A 21,730-nucleotide genomic window follows, 5' to 3' on the forward strand; every position below is an offset into this window, starting at 1 on the left:
TACAACTCATTGGGATTGAATGGGAAGGTAAGAGGAATTGGCGTGAGTTGAAATTAAAAGGCTGGGTCAACTCTCGCCCCCGCCGAATTATTTTGTCGGAAACATAGAAAGTGTTTCTCGCTTCTACTTCCTCTAATCTGCTCTTTTATAATTTAATCCAGCCTTATCCAAACTAGTGTCTTTTGGATGTCATGGACCATAGTTCCCATCATCCTGTGGCTATGCTGGCTAGAAATGGAATGCCTTATTTTCTCTGCAATATGCGTCTAGGGGGCAGTAGGTCTGTGGGATTTAGATGTATTTAAACATTTGATCCTTCTGCCTAATTTATTAAATCAACGTCTAATTCGAAATTAAATGTTTCGGAGAAATCCAGGATGGTTTACAAGAAAACTCTCAAGGACAGCTATTGTAAAGCATCACCAGCACTGCTTAAAATAATATTAAAAGTGTGTATTTTAAGAAAGAAAAATAGTAGTAGTAATTTAATTAGTGCTGTTTGACCATTAAATGTGGTGTTGTTCTACATATACCTGGCTGAACAGTGTGTCTGGAGTTGCCTCTAAACAGGAGAAGGATGTACTGTTCATATTTTCCTTGGGAAAAAGTTCTATAATTGGGGTGCTGTCTCTGAGAAGGCTCTGCTCATGGCCACTGTTCTATAAACCATGTGGTCTTAATGGATGGTAAACAAAGATGATTAGGGGGCTGGATGCTAAAACATATGACAAATGTTTGTGGGAATTGGGTATGGTGACATGATAGCAGTGTTCCAATATTTGATGGGCTGCCATAGAGAAGAAGGGGTCAACCTATTTTCCAAAGCATCAGAAGGCAATAATAGATGGAAACTAATCAAGAAGAAAATCAGCCTAAAACTAAGGACTTGTGAAAACAACTAACCAGTGAAAAGGCTTGCCATCAGAAGTTGTGGGTGCTCCATCACTGGAGGCTAAGAAGAGATTGGATATTCCATTGTCTAGAATGGTATAGGTCTCCTGCTTGAGCAGGGGGTTGGGCTAGAAGACCTCTAAGATCTCTTCCAACTCTGTTATTGTTTAAGAGAAGCACTTCCAACCTCTCCCCCTCCTCTCATCCCTTCCTGGGCACAGAGAGACAGAGGGAGGGAGGGAAGGAAGGAAGGAGGGAAACAGGAAGGAAAGAAGGATGGAAGGAAGGAAAGAGATGGGAATGAGAAGGAGGGAGGCAAGGAAGGAGGGAGGGAGGGGGACAGGAAGGGAAAGGAGATGGGAATGAGAGGGAGGGAGGGAGGAAAGAGGGAGATTGGAACAAGAGGGAGGGCGGGTCTGAGGGAAGTCCTGCCTTAGCACGGCCACCAGCAGCCCTGCTGCCCTTTCGCCAACCCCTGGTGGTCTCCCATCCTACTGTTGAGGATGCTTTGGTTACAAAGCCAGTTCTCCTCGCATGGAGAGGGAGTGGGCCTCCCTCTGACCGATGGACTTTGCCCTTCTGCACCCACCATGAGCAACCTGGCCAAGGAGAGTAAGCACAGCAGCAGTAGCCTTGAGGAAGAGGTAAGTGCAGCTGGGCACCCACCTGGGGAAGTGGGGCTGGGCTAGGATGGGCTGCGGGGTCCGGTGCCATGAGAGCTTGAGTACTAAGCTCATAACCTCTGCTGCCCAGGGCTCCAGGCAGCCCATGCCACCATATGGGGGCTCCACTCCCACAGCCTGAGAGGGACAAGTGAGGCTCCTCCAGTGGACCATGCCCCGGCACTCTCTCCAGTCCCACCCCTCTCCACAGGAGACCCTCAGATCCAGCCCAGTCCTGCCCAGGCCCCCACAGGCGCCCCTGATGCGAACGATGTTGAACTGGCCATGCCCATCCACTAGGCCATGCCCACCCATCCACTAGGCCACGCCCACCCCCACCCACCTCCCCCCCAAGGGCAACCACAATACTGATGTGGCCCTCAATGAAATTGAGTTTGAGACCCCTGACTTAGTAGATATTAGCTTATTTGGTAATAAAACTTCTGCAAGAAAACAACCATGCTCAGAGAGCATCAAAGACCCCTCATTTCAACCCTGTACTACAAATATTCTCATCTATTGGTACATTTAAAATCAACCCAAACAATCATAAGATTCTTCACTGAAAATTATGAATCATAATTTACATATTGTTCCACAGTGAGGATTGATAGGTAGATGTTCAACTTCCCAATAAAGGGCTGAAAGAGAATAACTGACCTAGCATCCCCCAGTCTGATCCCACTGCTCCCAGTCTAGCATCTTAGCCATTACACTGTATCTCAGAGAGAGACCCTAAATTGATAAATTTAACCACAAACTTAAATGTAAATTGTATTAGAGGAAATTATGTATACATAAAAGGAGAAACCAAAGCAACACTAACTTTAAAGAAAAAGAAAAAGAAAGGAATCATAGATTTTGAGATTTTGTTGCTTTTTTCTATAGAAAAGTCTTAATACTGTATTTACACAAATCATATGAAATTCAGAGAACACTAGAGAATATCTAGATCAAGAATAACTGAGGAGGGATATCATTTTTACAGATGCCATTAACTTCTGGAGGAGTTTCGAACATTCACAAAGAAAACTGCTGCATGTCATTTATGTATACATTAACATAATCTATCCTAACTCCCAGTGGTTTACATCCATAAACTATAATCATATAAAACACATTTAAATCATACAAAATGACTTCATAACATTGCAAAAAATACAGCCAAAAATAGCAGCCCATAATAATAATTAAAATGACAGCCATGCCGCAATCTTCAAATGGTTTTCAGAACAATTCTGTTTTTACCAACTCCTGTTGGCGGCTAAGGAAAATACTAACCCTGGTCAGAAGGGAAAGCTATTCCAAAACACAGGGGGCATTTCACTTTTCACATTTCACTCAGAAGGCTTGGAGAAAAATGGAAAGAAAAAACTGATCACTTCACTTTTCTGTTCTGAATTAGCCCAACCTGGCTGGATTTATTGAAAGGATTAGTCATGAATAATAGCTGGTTACCATGCACAATCTCAATGCATGTCTCCCATACATTCACTTAATAAGCTATATACTTTGCTTCTGAAGGGATTCAGTGTGTTTATTTGTAATTTACTTAGCAAATTAGCAGATGCTCAGTAACTGTTCTTTGCAGGACTGGAAGTGATTTTCAAATGAGTTTTGAGTGCATCCCATTTGATTTTGAAACTGCTGGTTTAAGTATGAAATGGGATGTTTTAACTGTAAATCCCTTACAAACTCATATTAAAATGAGCGCTGCATTTTATGTGGGGGTTTTTGTGTGTGTGTGTGTGTTCAAAATTATACCCAGCAGCAATTAAAATGAAACACTGGAGGAGAATTAGGTTTGATACAGTCACTTTAAACAAATGAAACAATATGTCTATGATTATTTACTTGTGTTTATTATGAAGCAAGTGAGACATGTCCAAGTAATGGGTGAATCAGAATGTTTGGTGGGAATCAATTTTTCACGCATTCAGTTGTAAGTATTAGAATATCTTTTAAAATATTTAAATTTTCATATCAATGGTCCCTGATATAAGCTTATCCAAATGCAATTCTGAGCCAAAAACTGCATTTCAGAATGTGTAGAAAAATATGTCCCACCAGCACATTAGTCCAGAAATGCAAATTAGACTAATTGACTTAAGGTCAATCAAATTAATTTCTCACCATCCGAAAAACAGGTAGCGCTTCTTTTCTCTTATTGGGGAACCCAATTTTCACATATGATGATATACCATGATATCTCTAAGAAATGCTCTTGCCCAATCTCACTTTCTTCTGCTTAGTCTCACCTTATGTACAGCCCCCTTACAATTTGACTAGAAATGCTTTTACGTGATTACTTATTAACTGACTGTGTCATTTTGCTTGCCAGAATTCAGAATGACATATACACTCAGACTAGTAAAAGAGCAGAAATATAAAATGCATTTTTCTTAGATTACTATATGTTCTCTTTAAAGCACCAAATTAAGCAAAGTATTGTAATATGGCAGATCAGACATGAACATCTATCGTATTTCTTATAAGGATTTAAAATAATTTTAATTAAAGTTACTTTATCATCAGATTATTAACACAGCCAGAGATAATTAAGTTGGTGGTTCATTTATTTATTTAATTCAGTCTAGATGACTAGACAGTTTACATTTTTAAAAAGCCAAACTTTATATAACAATAGGATACCCTACAGCAGTGGTTCTCAACCTTCCTAATGCTGCGACCCTTTAATACAGTTCCTCATGTTGTGGTGACCCCCAACCATAAAATTATTTTCGTTGCTACTTCATAACTGTAATTTTGCTACTGTTATGAATCGTAATGTAAATATCTGATATGCAGGATCAGACTCTAGAGTAGACCATCCAACAAAAGGAATTCCACAACTACAGGTAGTCCTCAACTTACGACCACGACTGAGCCCAACATTTCTGTTGCTAAGCAAGGCAGTTGTTAAGTGAGTTGCACCCATTTTATGACCTTTCTTGCTGCAGTTGTTAAGTGAATCACTGCAGTTATTAAGTTAGGAACACAGTTGTTAAATGAATCTGGCTTCCCCATTGACTTTGCTTGTCAAAAGATTGCTAAAAATAATCACATGACCATCATAAATACAGGCCAGTTGCCAAGCATCCACATTTTGATCACATGACCAATTGAAGGAAAAGCAGCAAGAGAATGGAAGAAAGGAAAAAGGTTATAAATAAAAAATCAGAACCCCTGTAACATTTTGTGGATGAAGCGAGGGGTTACGTGACTACTTTTTCATGGAAGTTTCCCAAAACAGAAGGATACGACTTTACAGCTGTCCCAGATTCCAGCTATTTCATTCCCTCCTTCCAACATTTTCACCTTCCACTGAGCGTACTTGATTCTCATCTAAATGTTTTCTGACAAGTCCCTCTCTCAGTGCATTTCCTTTTTCCTAACAATTTCTGGCAGTGGAGTATACACTTTCTCAATCGGAGCCTCGCCTTTGGATCCCGACCAGGCGGGAGGCAGAATAAAAGGAAGCCGTTTAAAGGCGGGAGGAGGGAAAATCCCGAGGTTGGCTTGCTCCCGATTCACGACGAAAAAGGCGAAGGGAAGCTCGCAATTCGGGCTGCTGGCTTTCTTGCCCGCGCCAACTCCCTTCTCTTCGCTTGCAGCCGGGCAATTCCGAGTTTAAGTGCAGCTCCTAGCAACCCCGAAGAAAATCCCACGGATTGGGGTGGGGAGGCTCATTTAAGGTGCTTGCAACACCCCCACGCAAGGGCAGAGACCAACCCCATGAATGGCCATCCTGGCTCATGCCCGCGCAAAACAGCAACTCCGATCTAGACCGGGGGGTGTTCAACAGAAAGGAGGCGAGCGAACACCTCGGATGCACCAGCCTGTCTTCTGCTGCCCACAGTAGCCCCCTCCCTCGCAAGCCACTATTCATTTAGCAGCTGCGGATCCGATTTTGCCAACCAAAAATAAAAATACCCGGGGATTGGGGGGGGCGCGGGGGAGAGAGAGGTACCAAGTCTGCGCCTTGCTCTAAGAATGTGCTTTCCAGTTTTGTTTTGTTTTAAAGCTAAGATTTTTTTAAAAATACAATCCAAAAGCGCGATTTAAAAAAGCAATTGCACTGAATGTATCAAGGCGAGCTGGCGGAAAGAAAAGATGATCACCGGCGCTTTTATTCACAGACACCAGATTTTGTTTTTCTCCCAGATCATAAAATGTCCATTCCTCCGTCCAAAAGGGAGGGAATCAAAATACAAAAGGAACCCACCCCCACGGCAAAGCCCTCCGGCGTGCTGATTTCACAGCTAATAACCCTTCCTTCCCTCTCTCCCTCCCTCCTTCCTCCTCCTCCTGCCTCTCCCCCCAACTCCCCGCCAGCCCGTCTCCCCTCTTTCACCGAGGCGCGAGCGACTGCACGCAAGCGCGATCTGGAGCAGCTCCACCGTGAAGATACGTCACGGACGCCAATGTCCGGGCCACGGCTTCTGATTGATGAAAAGGCTGGGAGAAGGCGGGCTGAGTCGTTGGCTCTTGCTAGCTCTACCTGAGAGGTGGGGAGTTGCTCCTTTGATGCTTTAATTCTTACCATTCTTGCTTTAATTCTGTGTTGTTTTTATCCGCCTGGAGACGGATAGAGGAGCGGTGTCTCTGTTCCTAAGACCATCGGAAATATATGTTTTACGATGGTCTTAGGCAACCCCTGTGAAAGGGTCATTCGACCCCCAAAGGGGTCGCGACCCACAGGTTGAAAACCGCTGGGTTAAATGGAAAAGAAAGAAAAGAGAAAGCGCACGTTTGTGTCACAGGTGTGACATCTATATAATAGTAGGTATATAAAAAAATAGTAGGTATATAAAAACACACGTGTATTCGAATGCAACGTTGTGTCAAAATTTCAAAGCAATCGGTGAAGAACATTCGGAGATTTAAGATTTTGAACAAACGAACATTTACATTTTTATTTATATAAATTAATAAATCAAATGGGGTACTATAGGGACCAGTCCTTGACCCCATCTTAGATGATATATCCACATATCAAAACTTTAGATTACTAAGGGAGACAATCTGTTGGTTGGGTTTATTATCCATACTGTTAATACCCAGCTTTACGTCTTGACCCCTGGCCAATGTGGAATTGCAGTGGAAATCCCAATGCCTATAAGCAATCAAGCCTACATGGGAGAAACAGACTGGGACTGAATCTCAATACAATAGAGTTGATGTTGGTATAGAATCCCTACAGATCCATGGAGGTACCATCCCCTGCTGTGAACAAGGTTACATGTCCTCTGAAAAAATGTTGGTGTGCAATCTTGGTATTCTCTTGGATTCAAAGTTCCTGCTGGCACAGCAAGTAGAAGCCACAGCTAGGAAAGCACTCAGGTAGTCTTGACAGGTCAACTAGCCTCACCACTTTAATACTGCTTCATTTTTTTAAAAAAAGTGCAAATTTTTAAAATACCAAATATTTTAAATCTCCATTTAGTATACTTAAAAACACGCTTGCATTATATACACTAATTTGTATAAGTCATTTTACTTCAAAAAATAATGCCAACATAGTAAGCATTTATTAAACAGATAATTAGAGAAAGCACCAGTTTTGTTTAGCATAGGTTCCTAATAAGAGATTGAGTAAATTCAGTCCACTGACATTCAATTTGTATAAGTTTTGATAAATGTCCTCACTGAATGACTATTAATAAATAAGTTCAAGAAATCATTCTAATCTACTCAAGAAGCAATCCATCATTTTAATGTTTTAGTCATGTCAAGGTATTACTTAAGACACAGCATGACCATTCTGTAATAAGACCAGCAATTCTTAATAATAATGCATCAAATTATTTTACTAGCATATAAAAACATGTAAAGGTAGTGCCACAGTTTGTAACTATAAAGATTCCTAATGCAATGCAGTTAAATTCAGTCTTCATCAGCTTCTTGTAAATTAGTAATACCCTATGAGAAAGCCAGAAGATAATCTACACTAGCAAATGATTTTATTGGCTTATATTAAGTAAATTTCTTTTGATTGAAAAATGGTAAAAAAAAGAATAAGAATCACATTTTTTCACCCGAAATTGATTGCTCTGCCTATGAGAATGACAGAAGCTTCTTTTCTACAGTCTTGCCTTTTCTACTGTATGCATTGGATTGCTATTCAAGATAAAACTTTTCTATGAAAATGTGGATACTCTGGGGTACACTGTTGAACTGGCAAATATTGAGCAACTACAGTTGTTTTTTTATTGTTGGAGATTTTCCATTAAAAGAAAAAGGTAACTAAGCAACCAAGCTTCCTCTAAATAAAGCAACATCTCAGCTAAACACAATACCAAGCATCAAACCAATACAGGTTAAATATATATTAAATTTGAATATAAAAATAAATTCCACATAATTAAAATTCTTTGCCTTACAATATTTCCCTGAAAAGATGAACAAATATAGCAAGGAAAACAATTATCAAATAACAAACAAGCGTAAGAAAATACATCTAATCATTAGGTGACCCCGACTCTTGGGGAGAAGTTTATCTCTTTCAAGTACTAGTCCTCTGAATGGCGTGATTAATGTTGTGAAACACATGCACAGATAGAAGATATTTGTAGTTTGTAGATACTATCCATATGTACTATATGCTGAATGAATGAATGAATGAATGAATGAATGAAAATCCATATTGACTGGGGAGTAAATCCACCAAACTTAATAATTACTTGTAAATAAAAATACTTTGTATTTTTTAATTCAAAGAAAACTCAAGTCTTCAGGAAAATGCTACATGATTAAAATATATCAATTTTATATGCTTTACAACAGAGGTCCCCAATCTTTTGGGCACCAGGAATCGGTTACATGTAGAGAGATTTTTCCGTGGACCGGAGGGGTTTTGTGTGCTGCCTTCATCCTGTGGATGGGCTTTCCTTGTTTGTGCGGACCAGTTGCTGGCATGCCGCGGACCAGTATTGGTCCACAGACCAACATAAGGACTAACCTCTCCCTCCTAGCCTGTTTTTAAGGGTTTTCATAAAAATAACTGATTTTTTTATGTTAAAGGTTTTCTGCACAAGGAATGCAGAAATTGTGGTTTTATAAAAATACAAATATAATGAAGCAAAATGAAAGAAAGCAATAGTTACACATCATGTAAAGAGATTTCCATGGCCACCATACTTTATTTTCTCCTTCAGTCTCCAATTCAGAGGTTTTATTTGCAAAGTGGCAGCTCTGAGCTACCCAAACAACACAAGGTCAAAGCTGGTTAGCATTTGGATGGGACTGGGAAGTTTAAAAAGAAAAGAAAATGAAAAAAAAAAACATCCTGGAAGAAAACCCTGGCAAACTTCCACATTGTCAGTTCAACTTGTCAGATAGCATAAGTTAGAGCCAGGGAGATAAGAGATACTCTTGGAAGTCAGGGTTTTATTAGTTTTCATTTTTTAAAAAATACTAGGGATTTGCTTTTCTTTTTTTCATTTTGAACATATCTTCCTATTTTTCTTCTTCTTTGTAGCTAGCATCTAGGACCTTTACATGCCAGAGCCTGGTATCTTTCAGATGCCTGTGCTTTGGACTGCCTACTAACACAGATGTCTAATTTAATAACACATGTCTAGTTTAATGAAGAGGACTAGGGGTGACATGATAGCAATGTTCCAGTATTTGAGGGGTTGCCACAGAGAAGAGGGGATCAACCTATTCTAGGCATTACTACTGACCTCTCTGGGTGTCTTTCAGCTCTTTTTAAAAAAATTTTTTGCACTTTCTTTAACTGCCATCCATACTTTTCTGCTGAACCCTTTTAAAAGCATATTTTAAAGTTTATTTTGGAAAAAATAATACGGATGCTTCCTAAAGAAAAAAAGGGGAAGAAGGGATACCTAGTTGCCATTCACCCTTCCTTTTCTAAGTGCCAAGAAAACTGTAAGGCTCTATTCATGAAACTGCCAGGAATATAGCTTGATGTGAAGGAAAATTTACCTTTTTCAGTAAGGTCCATTTTACCAAGAGATGAATGTAATTTGATACAAACCTTTGATGGCCCAGAAATGTTAATGTGCTGGTAATATTATATCATTAGTGAAATACGTCACTGTCATTTTTAAGTATCTGAGATTTAATTAAAATTTTCTCAAGCACTGATCTAGGGATCACTGATTATGAAGCCCATGAAGGAAGTACCTTTAAAAAGTGTTGAAGCCAACAAGTCTGAGGAATATGTTTCAGTTCTTTAATTTATATTTTTAATAACCAGAAATCAATCATCAAAATTCTTTATATACTCAAATTTCAGAAGATTTAGTGTGTAAGCATAGGATATTAAGAGGAAATTGTGATGAAATGTTGTTCGGATTCCTAGGAGGGAAGGAAGGCATTCCCTCTCTCCTGGGAATCCAGACATTCCATCACAGAAATACAATTCAACAGTAAGTAATTATGAAATATGTCACTTCCTGGTTGTAGAGACTCAGAGTACTTTGTTATAGGAAACTATATCAAGCAAAAACAGTACATTTCTATATCACCAGCAGGAATTTAATACTTGCACCACATTTACGTGTTAGCTATTGGATGATCGTAGAAGTAGGGGTAAAAGGTCAGTACTACATTTCAGTTAAACATTCTGCTTAGTTGGCATCTTGACAAATGCAAGTACAATCTCAAAATATCAGACTTTCAGATCAGAGATTGTAGCTGACTGCTTACAAAAAATTCAAAAGGTTCTAATCAGGAATGATTAGGTGATCTGCCATCATCAGTAATCAACTTTAGAATAATCCAGTGTTCATGAATGAGTATATACTATTTTCCTAAAGAGGCAAGCAACTACTGTGGATCCAATATTAGGTTATTTTTTTAATTCCTATTTAAAACTGGAATATTTTTTGTCCCCCCAGAGCCCAAATTTTCATAAAATATTTTAACATTAGTACTTAACTCTAGTCAATAAAAACGTGGGTTTCTATTAATGATTAAAATCAAAGATTGTCTTATAAGTAAAAGAGTTGGCAACCCTATATCTACCATGCAAATTTTATTTTTTACTTCTATTCTACCACTACATTATTCTGTCCACTAAAATATAGGGCCTATTCTACTATAGATGGCACAATCCAAAAATGTTACCACTGATGTATAATAGTTTTTTCTGATGACGTTTGACTATGTTTTGTAAAAAAAGTATAGTTCTGCTTTAAATCTAACTTTGCTACTGGCTGAATTCTTGTTTTTTATTTGCCATATAATTAAAGCACAGACAGAGCCTCACTATATCATTAAACCTAGACCATATATCTGCTCCAAGACAAACAAAGCAACTTTTGCACACACATATTAAACAACGATTAAAAGAAAGAAAAACCTAATGTATTTTCTAAACCTATACACAGTACTTTTGTCAACTTAAGAAAAATCTAACTGGTTCAAATGCTGCAAGGTTATTCCTGTGCAGCCAAAGAAAGAAACATGGGGCGCATTTCATTACCACTGCTGAGTATCCAATTGCAGGCAGCCAAGCTACAAAGCTGATGGAAGGAAGACAAGCAGAACAAGTTTGACTCTAATTAAATGGCATTGGCTAGTGTTTTTTCTGATTCAAGTCAAGAATTTTCAAAGGTTATCTTTATTCCATTACATTCTTCATTAGATTTACTCTTCTCTGTATTTCATAGTCTCCGGACTTTTTTTTTAATATAACACTAAGATCTCTAAGAGTTCTTGTATTTCAAGTAAAACCAACAATTCCGAGGGAGTTAAATTGCTAAGAAATATGAAATGTAAACAAAGAAACAATTCCCTTTTGCATAAAACTAAAAAAACAAGATAAAGGTTTGTATTGGTAATATGGATGAAAAATAGAAGAATAGGAATATGCAATTTTGGAAAACAAATTAAGAAAATACGAATTGATACTTCTCAATCAGATTACTGCAATGCACTCTATAAAGGGCTACTCTTGAAGACCAGCTGGGAGCTGCAAATGGCCCAAACTGTGCATGCAGCTATGAGCACCCACAATTTATCTATATTACATAGCTATTATGCAAGTTGCACTGATTTCCAGTTGTAATTCAAAGTGCTGGTTATCATCTTTAAAGCCCTATATGGGACAGGGACAGGTTACTTGTGGGGCTGCCTCCCTTTGAGCACATCTGCCCATCCTACTAAGTTAGTCAGGATGGGCATGCTATAAGGTCCCTTTCCTGAAATATTGTCATCTATGACTTTTCTATAGGTTCGCTAGCTCTTTGGAACAATATACCACTTGAGATAGTCTTGATTCTGGGTAGTTTATAATTGTTAAAACATTTAAACAGAGAATACAAGAAAGATAACAGCACAAGACAAAGGAACAGTGATGGCAAAGAAAATAAACCCACAGGGGAACAGAAAGAAAGGGGCATCAAACACAAGAGCTAGAACTTTAAGGCCCTTCAAGATATCACTAAGACAAAAGATGGATTTCATGGGGAATCTCATTCCAGAGGGTAGGTGCTACTATAAAGAAAGCATGCTTCCAGAATCTTGATAAGTGGCATTGTGTAACTGATGGAACCCAGACAGCACTAACCCTGTCAGGGTGAATTGCTTGGGCAGATACGATGGGAGACAGACAATCCCTCAAGTAACCAGGCCCTATATGCCATATAGGGTTTATAGGCAGCAACCAGCACCTTGAATCACATCCAATGTGCCTCTACTTTGAGCCTTCCAGAACAGAGGCCCCTAACCTTTTAGGCACCAGGGACCAGTTCTGTGGGGGGAGGTTTTTTCACGGACCGGAGGGAGCGTGGTTTTGTGTGCTGCCTGCATCCCATGGATGGGGCTTCGCTTGTTTGCGCAGGCCGATTTCTGGCATACTGCGGCCCGGTGCTGGTCCAAGGACCGGGGGTTCGGGACCTCTGTTCCAGAAGACTGTGAATACCTGGTTCTTCCCCCAAACATTCAGCTAGGATAGACTTGAACTGGTGGGGGGAGGGGGAGAGGTTTAGTTCTACTGGTTGCTATGTTGCCTTCATAGGAAAGATATGTCATTTTATTGGTTTTCCTCTGAATTGTGAATTGCCTAGGATTACTATGTGAGATTGATGGCCATATAGATTCTTTAAATAAATACATTTGGAATTTCACATTCTGTGAAGAACTCTCTGGATCTATCAAGCTTGGGGTTTCGCAAAGAGTATTATTTTATATAGATGGAAAAAAATTACACTCCTGTTATTAAAGTATAGATTGAGAATAAATGTTCTATACCAGTGATGGCGAACCTTTTAGAGACCGAGTGCCCAAAAACTGCCCCCCGCCCCGTCTCCCCCTTGCTCGCAGGGCTACGCACCGCCTCCATGGCCTGCCGCAGATCACCCAGGCAGCCCTGCAGCGCCATGGAAGCCACGCCCTCTGCCCACACCCCGCAGCAGCATCTGCACGCTATGGGGCGCGAGGGCGGAGTCTTGTTCCTACTGCCTGGCTATGTCCTTAGCTGCGCTGCTCCGTGCAGGCCGCGCCAGGGGCGACTCTCCTCCAGGGGGGCTGCTAGTGAGGGGCCCGTGGGCAGAGGAGGGGCAACAGCGCACATGCCCACAGAGAGGGCTCCGAGTGCCGCCTCTGGCACGTGTTCGCCACCACTGTTCTATACCAATTTTTGGAATATTTTTATATTCTAAAATGAGAAGAGGGAGTAATATGTTGTTATATGATCTACACTTAAGTTCAAGAACTGAATTATTTTTATATGAACATTATATGGATCCTTTTTTCCCTCTTTGTCTTTACTGTTCCCCCTTTGGTTTTAGTTTATTTTCCCATCAGCTGGGAAGACTTATGAAAAATCACAATAAAATTTACCCCATGCTATAATCTAAGATAAAATAAATACAAAATACTTTACTGATGGTACGTAACTCCATTAATAATTGCAAAAATAAATAAAATGAAAATGTCTGAAGCGCCATTATACAAAATGAATATTTTATCATATGATGAAGTCATATAAAAAAATCGTAAAAGTACTGGAAAGAAGTACAAGAATTTATTCAAAATATTTTAAAAACAAAGTTTGAATTGAAACCTTAGTTTTTTTCTAATTGATTCAGAACAAATAAATTAAAATTATATCAATTTATTAAGAAACCTTTGGATCAGTATTGGAAAAGTTTTTACTGACTTTTCGATCCTCTTTATTTCTGATTTCATTTTTATTTTTCCTTTATGTAACTATCTGCACCTACCTTTGAAATAGTGACAAATAGTAGTAAATATTCTTTCCAATTTTATAAACTTCTAATTATTTCTTAAGATGGCATAATTAACTTATTTCTACACATTTAATTTTATGATTAAAATGTTTTAGTTTATCTTAGTCCTTGAAATATATGGTGTGTATACTGTACTTTTGTTGTACTATCACAGATTATTCTTTTTTTATTAAAGAATGTATAAATGCATGTACCTATATATCATTTTAAAACCCAAATCATTGTCCATTTTTAGCAATACCCTTTCTACAATTTTCTGATGATGGAACCCCTCTGTTACTTCAGAGTTGCTCCCAGGTCTCCTTTATAATTTCAGTAGGTGGCAGCACCTGGCTAGACTCAAAAGCTAAGCTGGGTTTGGCCTGGTCAGTACTTGGATCAGATGTCCATAAATCAATCTGAAGATTTTTCTTCTTGCATTTCTTTTCTTGCATCACCTTAGAATTCCACTTGCCCTGATTTGTTCTCGCCATATTTTTCACTTCACCATACCATATCAATCTGTAATTAATTAAATTAAACATATCAAAAATGTCAAACTGTCACTAAGCATATCTCAACCGGGGTAATCCACTGAACAGGAAATGTTGCTATTATTATTGCAGTTAAGGAGGAGCCCATGTCAATAGATAATTATTGCATTACTTTTAGGTACTGACTTCGAGGTGCCCTGAAAATTCTAAAATATAAACATTTAAATCCAAATCTAGATAGAAAATTTAGTTATAGATCTCTGCATTCTTCCCCTCAGCTACTTTGCATTTTCCAATTAGCCTAACCATAAATGTCTCAGATGCTCAATTTCTCAGATACCTTCTTTCCGCCCCCTCCATAATTCTCATTATAGCATCTAACTACCAGTCCATAGGCTAATCTCTCCTATTCTCTTATTTTACAGGCCTTTTCCCATTCCATTTAATCCTCCCCCCTTTTCTCTCTATTTCTGTCACTTCTCATCTTATATCTATTTTTCATTGAGTTCAGTGGCAACTGCACACATTTTAGCTTTCACTCTTCAGGCTAGTTGTAACAGACTGACAAAAAGACATGAATGATACAATACTTTGAAAAAAGGAGGAGCAAGAGCAAAATAATGCTCTACAATCCCAACTGGATAGCCTCTCCTGACACTTAAGTGATTAGATAGTTGAAGTACAATCAACATACCCTGACCAATGTATCTTGGCAGATTTTTCTTTTTTTAATTTTTGGAGGTACACAAAAATCTCTTGTGATGAATAATAAAAACTGACTGAGAAACTGCTTGGATTATTAAGATGATATTATTCTCCAGGATAAAAAGAGTCATTTGCTATATTACAGATTACTGTAACTATTTCCCAAGAATGTATTTTACCTTTTAGTACAGAAACATTCTTATTGGATTGTTCATACAGTACAAATCTTATTTTCAAATCATTTTGCTCAAGCATTCTGGGGGAAATTCTATTTCATATGAACAGGAATTTACAAGTATTACTCTAAATGCAATGTTTAAATAAAGAGAGCAATTTTAAAAATGAAACATAAAATTAAATATATTCTGTACTTGGGAGCTTCATTAATGATCCTACAAAAAGGATCTAAGACTATCTTTGTGTCACAAGGATCTTAGAAGGAAAAAAGGAAGGAGGATTTGATGGTACCTTAATGCCAAAATAAACTGGTTGGAGTAACTAATGTATATAGGGAGGTTTGAGAACTCTTAGGATGTTACAAGATATACAAAGTTCTATCTGACCTTTGCAGGTTCCATAATTGCTGTAACCTTACCAGAGGATGGTTAAAGGGAAAAATCAAATCATCTGGGAAAGGGGATAGCAGATACATACATTTAACAGCGCAGTACAATGACTTACTACTATGTTAAATGCTCTTCTACCCTCAGCTAATTTTCCAGCTATATAATATTTTTCATCTGATTGCACATGTTAAATTGCAATTGTTCAGTTTAAGTACTCTTGTTCCTGGAGTAATATTAGAGCAGACTACTACATATGCCACCTTGAGCTAAGAAATGACAACATATGGATGCAACATTTTTATAATTCATAAAAATATTTGGGTACTTAAAGATCTTAGTAATCACTGCAGTTGAAAAAGCTTCAGAGTACTAAATTCTTTTTTTAAATGTATTTTTATCTCATTTTAGTAATGCTTAGTCTTTAGCAGACAGGAAGAATATACTGCTTGCCAAATCTTTTGCTTTCTTTTACTAATTCTATATAACTATTATAAACATCCATTTAAATGTGCTGGCACTTGTAATCCTTCCTCTGAAGACAAACATATCAATTATAAAACCTTACATGTGAAAGAAGAATCCAGAATATATCGTTAACAAAACATATTGCTCTATTCCCATTATCATCATGTATTGAGCAAAGCAGCTATATCTCTAAATATTTTGCAACATTTATTTTCAATAAGTTATCCATAAATATTATTTAGCATATGACAGTGTGAACCTTTTAAAGCTTAAAAATATAATCACTTCATCAAAATAACTGCAATACCTGCTGAGGTGAAGAACATCCTGTCTAACTTTTCTGAGTAGATACCTTTTAATTAAATGTAATAGCCAATTCACTATGTCCTATTTACAAAAACTGCCCCAAACATGTCAGAACAGCAGCCTATATGATATGCTCTGGGACTTGCTTTGGCAGCTACTGCTATAGTTTCTTCATTACTGAAGCATTGTAATTATTTCCTTTCATCTGCCAGGCTTTTTTTTTTTTAAAGACAAACAGAAAAAGTCTACTTTTAGACCATGTCCAGACACGTAGATGATTCCCCTTTACCTACAGCTAAACTATTCTGCTTCAAACTTTTCAACATGTTTTTATCTCCTCCAACCTAAGATATCGACCTAAGCACCCCCATCCAAATATCAAATTAACTGGTGTTGGCAGCTCAAATAGATGAACAGTCTCAACCCACAGAATTATTAGATGCAAATCTGGGAAAAGATATGTTGGCAATTGTTCTGTCCCACTGCCCTTCAATGTGATTTCAAATGATAATTGACACGCCCAGTAATTTAGCTGAACCACATAATTCTTTCTGGCCCAACATTAGGAAAACACAGCTTCTCTATTGGTTAATCTGATGAGTATTATAAGAGGTGGGGGTACTTGCAGCTCAGTATTAACAAGAAGAGGTTCTAATAAGCACTCCATAAAGATACCATCAGATTAATTTTCTGGCACCGGCATTTAATATAAAAAAGCCATAAAACATTCCTTAGCACAATGCAGATTTAATATTTTCCCCTCATTCCACTCTCTCAGAATCTCCCAGTTTTCCCAGCACTTGGTTTCCAAAGCTCTGCTTCATAACATGTAAAAGAATGCTACAGCACTAACCTGGATTATGTTAGAATACAACTTGACATGTTTGAAAAGGAGGAGTTAAGCAAGCTGTACCCTTGGTAATGAGGATAGGCCACAGCAATCTTTCTTGCCTTCAAAACCAGTCTTCAAGTAGATAGCATTGTGACTAGAATCTAACCTGATCCTACGTAATGCATGTAGTACAGATAGTGCTCCCACACATTCTCTGCAGTAGTCAGGCAGAGATGCTAGCTGCTATATAGATGGTCCGGTGACCTTTGAAAGCTTGGACACAAGGAACCGATCTATTGCAGCTGGCTTTCAAGGCATTCCTCACATTCCTGCCCTATCTAAAAGCTCCAGGAACAAACAAGAGTCCCCCCCCCAACCAATTAAACTCACAGGCACACACACCTGCCTCTTAATCTGTCCAGAGCACCAACAGCTTCCATCCACACACACAGCTGTGTTATATACTCCTCAAATATGTAGCCAGAGCTAGGTTGGCCCCTTGCTCGTTTTGTCTTCTCCCTACAGAGCAACTGCAGAGGGGCAGTAGTTGAGGTCCACTGAGAGAAGACACACTAAAAGCTCTCCATGGATTTGCTCCCCCAACCGGGTTGCAAGTAGCTCTAACAAGCAAATGAGAGAAAATGCAAGACTGGGCAAGGTTGGGTGAGGAGAGGCTCAGCAGGTTAAGAGAGAAGGAATCAGAGGGCCAAAAAGGGGGGAAACTTGCTAATAGGGAATCAAGAGGACTGGAATCAGCCTTTTTAAGAAAGAAAAAGACTAAAGAAGCAGAAAATTTCTACAGTGGCAACCTGGGAGAAGACAGAGATGAAGGAAGGAGCAAAAAGCTTGTAACCATTTAAGAGACATACATATAGCCAGGGAAAAACTGAAAGGGTTTATGTAGTAACATGGTAGGTTTAAGAAATGAAAAAAAACTAGAGAAGAAACTAACAGAATGCAACATTTGTAAGATAAAGAGTGAACATTTTCACAGAAATATATTCATTTTAATTCAAGGACAAAGCTAAAAAGGGGAGCAATGCATTTAAAATACTGTTCACTGGGCGAAGGACACTGGGTAAGCCTCGCTTAAAGAGAAGGGACAGGAATCTTTAGAAGAGAGAATAATACTATATAAAAATGTAGAGTTTTTAAGGAAGCAGCTTTTGACGAACAGCGTTGAAGAGGAAAGATAGAAAAGGCTAAGTCAAATGGCTAAGTCAAAGCTAGGAGAAAGGTATTTTATTTAACGCAGGCACCCAAATATGCAAGGGCAAAGGAGACAAGGAATATTAAAGGCTTGGGAAATCTGCCTAAAGCAAGTTGCTAAATAAAAAAAGGGAGAATATTTCTAGGTGGAGCCCCCTTTACAGAAAGAAACAAGACAGGGAAAAGGCAGAAATACCAATATTTAGAGTGCAAAGCAGATTTTTCTTTTTTTTAACCACACAAGCAAAAAGATCCTGAGAAGGATGCCTCCTGTAGGAGGGAGGAATAAAAAATAAAAAATAAAAAAAGGGGGGGGGGACCCTAAAACGGCAACCGCGAGAGGGACTGAACAGAGAAGGCAGGCACAGGCGAGCAAGGAAAAAGGTGGTGACTAAAGAAAAAAAGAAGTAATGTGCTTATTAGAGGGGGCACTATTATTGGAGTTAGACAAGTTTCTTTAAAAAGTGGGGGGGGGGGGNGGGGGGGGGGGGGGACACACAGAGATCCGAGAGAGGCAGCGTAAGGCGGGAAGGAAAAGTTAGCAGGAGGCGAAAGGAGCGAGCTAATCCATCCAAGCAGGAGGAAGTGGAGGGGCAGGTAAGCAAGGAAGAGCGGCGGGGACCGGACGAGGAAGGCTAGGATCAAAAAAAAAAAAAAAGAAGCAGCGCCGACTTCCACCTCCGCAGCGGGATCTCCGGCAGGCCGTTCCCTCCGTGCCCCGCTGCTCTTCGCCCACCGCGGCTCTCGGGCGCGGAGCTCTCGGCTCTTCTCCCCGCTCCGGGAGAGAAGCCGGGAAGGGTCACTCACCGCGTAGACTGAGCCAGGAGCCCCTCCCCCGCCGGCGCTGGGTCTTCGTGGGCGCAGAGGGGCCGCGGCCACCCCGCCGGGAAGGGCCCTACCCCGGGGCGTCCATGGTAGTGAGCCTAACGTGCCACCGCCGAGCAGCACAAATCCTCCCTCCACCTCCCTCGCAGGCTCTCCTCCCGCTTCTTCCCGCCCCTCGCACCCCCGCTTCTCCGCGTTAGACGTCAACAAGGCGCCCTGCCCTACGCCTCGCTCAGATTGGCGGAGGGCGGGTCAGCTCAGATCCCGATTGGCCGCGGCCTCGTGTTAAACTGGCCAATGGCTCCCGCACCTGCGGTTGCTAAGGTTACCGATGCTGTGAAGAGACCGGCCGAGGGCTAGGGAGCTGCAGTTCCTTCAGGCGAGGCGGGGTATTTGCGTCTTTCGGGGGCGGGGGGGGTGTCGTGTGTTTGTATGTACGTGTGTACGCGAGAGGGATACCGGGAAGGATTAATGTGTGGGAAAGAGCCTGGAATGGAGGAACAGGCAAAATGGCTATACGGTATAGGAAGGGAGGATTCTAGAAGCGCTGGGGAGAAAAACTTGATTTAGCGCATCTGTGTCCTAAGTATAAACCCCACTGGTTTTAGTGAGATTTGCTTTTTAGAAATAATGCCAGTGGAATTACAGTGTTATCTTTTTATTTTTATCTTTCTCTTGTTTGCTCAGGCAAATTCTAGCTTCCAGAAATATTTTTTAAAGCTAGTCACATTCCCTCCTAATTGTTATGGGGGGAGAGGGGGGGGAGGTGAGATGTTATCATAGGGCACTAAACTTAGTTTTCTGGGGTTCCCTTAATTACTAAAATTTGTATGGCTGCTTTTCAACAAATGTGCAATGAATGTTGACTGCAACAACTTCATCACTTTTTATTCTTAGTTGGCAATATCCTAATAAAACAGCTTTACCGTCTTACATTTGAACCTTTTAATATATATTGAAATTAGTTTAATTATTGCTGTGGAGTTAAAAGAGGTTATTTTGAATACATGTATTACAAGGTAAATATATGGATACAATAAATTATTACTTTCTTTATCTGGGTACTGACTCTTAAAAAGCATATTCCTGAAACATTCTGTTGCATATGGATCAACTCTCAAGTGCAGATTTTGAGCATATTGAATCTTTTATTTCTGACTATATTGCAATCATTGCTAAAAGCTAATTATTAAGTGGGCAGCTGTATGTAACAGTTACAGTGTATGTGTGAAAGATAATTGCATATGTGAATACTTAACAGGTCATCTAAGATGTTGGAACAGTATTTCACATGGTGCTTGCTAATAAGAGATCTTCAGTTTATAAGAATATTAGCGTGTGATAGGACAATTCATGATTAAACTAGCACTGCACTTCTACTCCTTAATGTTCCTGATAATTACGAAGCAAGATTTTAAATGTTTCTGAATGTGTGGAGTTGCAGCTGTTTTACATACATTATAGTTATATCCATTCTGAGATCAATAAACTTTCACAAGTTTTTTTTTAAAAAACAACAAACCAACAACATGGGGAGGGGGTGCTTGTGTAAAAATGAGTAAGAATGAGGACACTTTGTGTTTATAGCAAAAGTTTCAGTTAGCATTTCTACCCTTCTTTTGCACATAGTAATTATTTATTTTATTTATATGCCACTGCGATATGATTGTCAGCTTCCATGCAGTAAAATTTAAAGGATCCCTAGTGTGATCAAAAGATAACAATAAAAGCCAAAAAGTAAAATCAATAATGTGAAAACAAAAGTAAAGAAATAAAAGGTGGCATGGTTCTTACATGAAAATAGAAAATGCCCTTTCCAATATATTTTTGAAATCTTCTCGAAGATCAACAAGAAGGATTCTGACCTGACCTCCATTAGGAATCATCAGTGTTGTCACAGAAAAGCAAAATCCTCTAACTTCAGCCCTTCTCACCTTTCGGAAGTGTGAGATCAGAAGTGGGTCAGATTGATTCCAGCTACAATAGGCAGTCCTGCAGGTACCCAGTGTCAAGCTATAAAATATAAATCAATACAAGCACCTTAAATTGTACCTGGAAACTAATTGGCAAACAATGCAGGGCTTGCAGAATCAATATTAAATATTTCCAACTGCGAGAGCCAGTGAGTTCATAGGCTGCTGCATTCTGGACTAGTTGCATTTACTGAGTAGTAAATGTGATTAAGAGGCTACTCAGAACTATGCCACAGAATAGGGCTCTGCAAAGTAGCCATGAAGACCTTGAAAAAGATTTTCAAGTGCCTTGATTTACAAACCTGTGAGTCATAGTGAAAATTGGACATCAAAGAAGAAATATAGGAAGAGTATTGATGACTTTGAACTTTGGTGTTGGAGAAGATTTGAGAATATCATGGACAATCAAGAAAACAAACGGAGGGATCATTGAACAAATCAATTCAGACTTGTCACTCAAGGCATAAATGAGCAGGCTCAAATTATCCTACTTGCGACACATTTTGCAAAGATTCAACTCTCTGGAAAAGATTCTAGTGGTGGAAAATGTGGAGGGAAAGAGAAGAGGATGACCAGAAGCAAGGTGGATAGATCCAGTTACA

At 39.3% G+C, this 21,730-nt stretch overlaps 1 protein-coding gene across 1 annotated transcript in view; it reads left to right on the forward strand.

Annotated features, from left to right (window-relative positions):
* The first annotated feature begins 1,481 nt into the window (after positions 1-1,481).
* CCDC148 (coiled-coil domain containing 148) overlaps positions 1,482-21,730 on the forward strand; it is a 125,477-nt gene continuing 105,228 nt past the window's right edge. Inside the window, exon 1 of the mRNA XM_015820533.1 lies at positions 1,482-1,535. Coding sequence (XP_015676019.1) covers positions 1,482-1,535 — 54 coding nt within the window. The remainder of the gene's footprint in view (positions 1,536-21,730) is intronic.

The sequence above is a fragment of the Protobothrops mucrosquamatus genome, unplaced genomic scaffold (assembly GCF_001527695.2).
Source record: "Protobothrops mucrosquamatus isolate PMUCROS unplaced genomic scaffold, P.Mucros_1.0 scaffold1139, whole genome shotgun sequence".
In the NCBI taxonomy this organism is placed as follows: domain Eukaryota; kingdom Metazoa; phylum Chordata; class Lepidosauria; order Squamata; family Viperidae; genus Protobothrops; species Protobothrops mucrosquamatus.